Genomic DNA, 6184 nt, shown 5'->3' on the forward strand with positions numbered 1-6184 from the left:
GGTACCTGGAGAATGTGTGTTGATTACACCAACCTCAATAAGGCATGTCCAAAGGACAGTTTCCCATTGCCCAAAATTGACCGGCTCGTCGACTCTACAGCGGGGCATGCCATGATGAGCTTTATGGATGCCTACTCAGGGTTTCACCAGATTCCGTTGTGGCCTGACGACCAGGAAAAAACGTCATTTGTTACTGAACAAGGCCTTTACTGCTACAAGGTGATGCCGTTTGGGTTAAAAAATGCACCGGCCACCTTTCAGCGTCTTATTAACACTGTGTTCATTAAGCAGCTCGGCAGGAATATTGAAGCTTACATTGACGATATGATCGTAAAAAGTAAGCTGAGGGCGGCGCACATAACTGATCTCAGAGAGACATTTGAGACTATTCGAGCTTACAACATGAGGTTGAATCCTAAGAAGTGTGTGTTCGGGGTGACGGCAGGCAAATTCTTAGGTTTCTTGATTGATGAAAGAGGAATTGAAGCCAACCCAGACAAAATCCAGGCAGTAATTGATATGAGCTCACCAAAGACAGTGAAGGAGGTCCAGCGGCTCACAGGTTGCTTGGCCGCCCTGGGCAGATTCCTTTCCAGGGCTGGAGACAAGTGCCACTACTTTTTTAGGTCTGTCAGAAAGAAGGCCAAGTTTGAATGGTCGGACGAGGCCGAGGCGGCATTGGTCAGATTAAAGGAGCACTTACACACCTTGCCTCGTCTTGTTAGTCCCTTGCTAGTAGAGACTTTGTACATGTATCTCGCCGTGTCCGAGCACTCGTTGAGTGCCGTTCTACTGACAGAGAGGGAGGGAATACAGATGCCGGTATACTTTGTCAGTCATGTTCTTCAAAATGCTGAAGTTAGATATCCTACAGTGGAAAAGTTTGGCTTAGCTCTGTTCATGGCCAGCAAAAAGCTCCGTCCTTATTTCTTAGCTCACAAAATAGTGATCTACACCGATCAGCCGCTCAAACTGCCCTTCACAAAGCTGGAGGCGTCAGGACGAATGCTGAATTGGGCAATAGAGCTGAACGCCTTTGATATCACCTATGAGCCGAGGAAAGCTGTCAAGGGGCAGGCATGTGCCGACTTCATTGTTGAAATGACGAGGCCAGACTTTGCCAAGAATACAAGCACAGTGTGGACAGTGTATGTAGACGGCTCATCCACACAGAATGGATGTGGAGCAGGGATAATCTGTCACTCCCCAGAAGGAGATACTTTTGAATATGCTATGCGATTTAACTTCCAGGCGTCAAATAATGAAGCCGAATATGAAGCCCTGCTTTGTGGCATTAAAATGTGTAAGGCGGCAGGCGCCGAGGAGATTGTAGCACTATCTGACTCCCAACTGATTGTGAGCCAAGTTAATGGGACCTACGAAGCTAGGGATCCGACTATGGTCAAATACATGCAGGCCGTCCATCAGGAAGTAGAGCCACTGAAAAGTTTTGAAGTAAGGCAAGTCCCTCGCTCGGAAAATAACCAAGCTGATGCCCTGTCAAAGTTGGCAAGTTCCGCGTCTTGTGATACCCCTCGGCACGTGTTTTGGGAGGTAAAAGAGCACAAAAGTGTTGAGCAAATGGAAGTGGAAACTCTTGACAGAACGTCCACATGGATGGATGACATAGTAAACTTCAAAATGAATGGAGTCTTGCCGGAAGACTCAAGGGAAGCGGCAAAACTTCAAAAGAAATGTTCTTGGTTTGAAATGTGGAACGGCACCCTCTACAAAAAGGCCTACTCCCGTCCTTTGTTAAGATGTGTAACACCTGAGAAGGGGCAGGAAATTCTAGAAGACCTTCATCAGGGGTTGTGCAGCTCGCATATTGGTGGAAGGGCTTTGGCTGAAAAGGCACTTCGAACCGGCTATTACTGGCCGACCCTTAAGGAGGACGCAATCTCACTGGTCAAGAAGTGTGACAAATGTCAGCGCTTTTCTCACCTAATACATCAACCGGCACGAGTTCTGACGCCCATTACAAGCCCAATTCCATTTGCTAAATGGGGGATGGATCTCCTAGGCCCATTCACGACCGCACCAGGAGGAAGGCGTTATGTCATCGTTGCTGTAGATTACTTCACCAAATGGGTGGAGGCAGAAGCGCTCAAAAACATAAAAACTGCTGATGTGAGAGCATTCATTTGGAAGAACATCATGACTCGCTTTGGGATTCCACAGGCTATCGTCTTCGATAATGGGCCCCAGTTTGAGACGCCTAAGCTGAAAGAGTGGCTGGCAGATCACGGTATACACACCTGTTTTGCATCAGTCGGACGACCCCAAGCCAATGGTCAGGTTGAGGCGTTCAACAAAATTATCTCTGAAGGAATGAAAAAGAAGCTTGACGAAGCCAAAGGTCTATGGGCTGATGAGCTGCCAAATGTCTTATGGTCCATCCGCACCACGGCTAAGAATTCAACCGGTGAAACACCCTTCTTGCTAGCCTATGGCGCCGAGGCTGTCCTACCCATAGAAATGTGTGAGCCAACGTTGAGAGTCATGCTATATGACGAAAATGCTAACTGGAGACAATGAAAGCAGCCTTGGACTTTCTGCCCGAGGTTAGAGGAAATGCAGCGCTCAGACAACAGCTGTACAAGATAAAGATGGCAAGAGAATACAACAAGAGAGTCTCTAATAGAGTGCTCAAAGTGGGAGATTTTGTCCTCAGAAAAATGGAGTCCACAGGACGAGCAAATGAACAAGGTAAGCTGACGCCCACTTGGGAGGGACCTTACGAGATCTATGATGAAGTTAGAGATGGAACCTACCGCATTCAAGACATGCAAGGCCGCCCTATTTTGCGCACTTGGAATGCCGACAATCTCAAGAAATATTTCTTCTAGATATGTGCTAAGCCTTGTCTTACTTACCACGATCCATTGCCCAAGGGGCGGCCTCTAATGGTCATAGTAGGGTAGTAATTACTTTTGTAACCGGCTAAATTCGCCTTGCAAAGTTATAAATAATACTACTCTATTTGTCTCGTAATATTTATTGCTCGCACAATGAATATAAAAATATACACTCCAATGCATAACCAAAGCCTAATTGTATGACGGCCTGAGAAGTGGCCCAGATTAGCAAAAAACTCAGCAAGACTAATTGTTTGAAGCCTAAGAAGTGGCCCAGATTAGCACCAAGTTGTAGGCTGATCACCTATCCAACTCCCCTCCCAATATAAGCAAGCCGCTGGCCGACCAGTACAGCATAATAAGTGCCAGCGGCACGAATAAACTTAAATCGTAAGTTATTTGTTCAAAAGCCCAGCGGCATGAACAACTTTGAAACATAGGTTGTTCGCTCAAAAGCCCAGCGGCATGAACAACTTGGAAACAAAGGTTGTCCGCTCAAAAGTTCAGCGGCACGATTAACTTCGAAACTAAGGTTGTTTGCTAAAAAGCGCGGCGGCACGCATGTTTGGCCGGCCAGTCCATTTGACGAGCATGTCTAGCGGCAATCATACCTATTGATTGACTTGCGCCAATCAATATCGTTATAGACATGCTCGCCAAAGAAGGCGACGACCACAGTGGGGCCTAGCACATGCTCAGTTGCCAGCGGCACCAACCACTTGGAAACAAAGGTTGTCCGCTCAAAAGTTCAGCGGCACGATTAACTTCGAAACAAAGGTTGTTTGCTCAAAGTTAGGCGGCACGAACGTTTGGCCGTACAGTCCATTTGACGAGCATGTCTAGCGGCAATCATACCTATTGATTGACTTGCGTCAATCAATATCGCTATAGACACGCTCGCCAAAGAAAGTGACGACCAAAGTAGGGCCTAGCACATGCTCAGTTGCCAGCGGCACCAACCACTTGGAAACAAAGGTTGTCCGCTCAAAAGTTCAGCGGCACGATTAACTTCGAAACAAAGGTTGTTTGCTCAAAGTTAGGCGGTACGAACGTTTGGCCGTACAGTCCATTTGACGAGCATGTCTAGCGGAAATCATACCTATTGATAGTGACGACCAAAGTAGGGCCTAGCGCATACTCAGTTGCCTGCGGCATCAACGTGCTTAGTGTACATTCGGTTGCACCTTGGCAATCATACCTATTGATTAAGCCTATTGATTAAGGAATAATCAAATTATGAAGAGCAAGTAAATGCGAGATAAGAGAAGCATCAAAAAACCTATTTACTTATAAAACAACGCCCGTAGAAAGGCGTGTAAAAGTAGCTCAGAATTCTTGACCAGAAAAAAGAAAGAAAATTGTTGTGTGCTCAGCAGGCACAATGATACAGACGCCATCAGCCCCAAAACTTTACAACATAATTGTTTTTGCCCTTAGGCACGGGAACGCTTGAATAAAATTTTAAAAAAAAGCAGGAAAGGAAGCAAATCAGGGAGCGGCCGCATCGTCCTCGTCATCAGATGATACAAACTCAGGGGGCGGCTGACCAAGGCGTTCAGCAGCCAACACAGCGGCACTGTGCTCCATTCGCCGCTGGAACCACCCAAGATCATACTCTGACATGTGGCTCTCCCAGGCGTGCTTAACAGCGTCCTTGGTCGCTTGTTCCCCCTGATCATAGGATTCCAGAAGACGCTCACGCAAGGTGCGAACTTGCGATCTGGCCGTCTCCAGCTCCCCACGAAGATGCTCGGCTTCCTCAGCCGCCTCTTTGACCTGAGGGTACTCCCGCAACTGGTCCTGAAGCGCCCGTATTTCCGCCGCCTCTGTCTTGGCCTCCTCGACCATTGCCACCATGTCCTTGTCCTGCGCCAAGATCTTCTTAAGCAGCTCGGCCTTGTCAGATCTCAACGCAGCCACCTCCTTCGCTTGAAGGTCTATGGTCGTCTGCATCTGCAGGCGGACCTCTTCAATGGACTTGAACGCATAGTCGCCATGGTGGGTGGACTCAGCCACCTGAGCTTTGAGCTCCTCAGCAGTGCGGGTCTTCCAACTCTTGCAGAATTCCATGCGGCAGAACAACTGCAAAAGAAGCTACATATTAGTAAATGACTCTAAAAGAGAAGACAAGTACAAGCAAGTTGGAAATAGACTTACGTCGAGAAGAGTGGCCTGGATCGCACCAAACTGGGCGTCAGTCTTGCGGCCAGGAAGAGAAGCAACATACTCTGCGGGGACGGCCTTAAAAACCTTGCGGCATATAGCCACCCTATCCTTTGACGAATAGTGGGGAGTAGCAGGTACGTTCTCGTCCTCGGCAGCAGCTGCATCCTTCCCTTTGTCTTTGGCTATAGGAAAAACAACGGCCTTAGGATGACGCGGAGAGTAAGAAGAACTGCCAGAGGAGGCTCGATACGTCTGAACGACGTTCGAATAATACTTACCGCCCGAAGACCTAGCTCGGCGGGCCACCTCCGCCGGTATCTGAGAGCGGACGTCGGCCGGGATTCCTGAAAGAGGGTCCTCCAGCTCGTCCGGATGCCCACCGGACCTCGATTTGGACACCAAGTCCACCACCAGAGACGGCTTGTCCACGCCCATCTCTTCGTCATCAGGGCATCCCCCCTCAGCAACCTTCGACTCGTCTTTCTTCACGAGACGGTGAGGTAGGGGTTTTGGCTTCTTGAAGGTACTCGGAGTCTCCGAGCCAGCCGGCACAGCTCTCTTCTTCAGCTGGGACAGAGTCGTCCCCTTCTTCTTCCCTGACGCCCTAGCCGCGTCCTTAGCTTGCTAAAAAAGAAAGGACAGTCAAATATTAGGCCTCGTCATCTATCGCAAGTCACTCACCATATAGTGGCTCGTCATTAAAAAGGACGCCCATCTTAAAAATGACGGCGTACCTGATCAATCACAAGTCACTCACCATGTAGTGGCTCGTCATTAAAAAGGACGCCCATCTCAAAAATGACGAGGCGTACCTCATCAATCACAAGTCACTCACCATGTAGTGGCTCGTCATTAAAAAGGACGCCTATCTCAAAAATGACGAGGCGTACCTCATCAATCACAAGTCACTCACCATGTAGTGGCTCGTCATTAAAAAGGACGCCCATCTCAAAAATGACGAGGCGTACCTCATCAATCACCAGTCACTCACAGAACAGTGGCTCGTCATTAAAAAGGACGCCCGTCTCAAAAATGACGAGGCGTACCTCATCAATCACAAGTCACTCACAGAACAGTGGCTCGTCATTAAAAAGGACGCCCGTCTCAAAAATGACGAGGCGTACCTTTTCAATCACAAGTCACTCACAGAACAGTGGCTC

General features: G+C 48.4%; 1 protein-coding gene across 1 annotated transcript; it reads right to left on the bottom strand.

Annotated features, from left to right (window-relative positions):
- Positions 1–4249: 4249 nt before the first annotated feature.
- LOC130459773 (uncharacterized) lies at positions 4250–5392 on the bottom strand. The gene is made up of 3 exons (XM_056827319.1): positions 5303–5392; positions 5016–5206; positions 4250–4940 (listed from the first exon to the last, which is right to left on the bottom strand). Exon 3 carries the CDS (start codon positions 4926–4928, stop codon positions 4347–4349), a length of 582 nt encoding a protein of 193 aa, XP_056683297.1. The 5' UTR covers positions 4929–4940; positions 5016–5206; positions 5303–5392; the 3' UTR covers positions 4250–4346.
- Between the last annotated feature and the right edge of the window lie 792 nt (positions 5393–6184).

Source organism: Spinacia oleracea, chromosome 4 (genome assembly GCF_020520425.1).
Source record: "Spinacia oleracea cultivar Varoflay chromosome 4, BTI_SOV_V1, whole genome shotgun sequence".
Taxonomy (NCBI): Eukaryota; Viridiplantae; Streptophyta; class Magnoliopsida; order Caryophyllales; family Amaranthaceae; genus Spinacia; species Spinacia oleracea.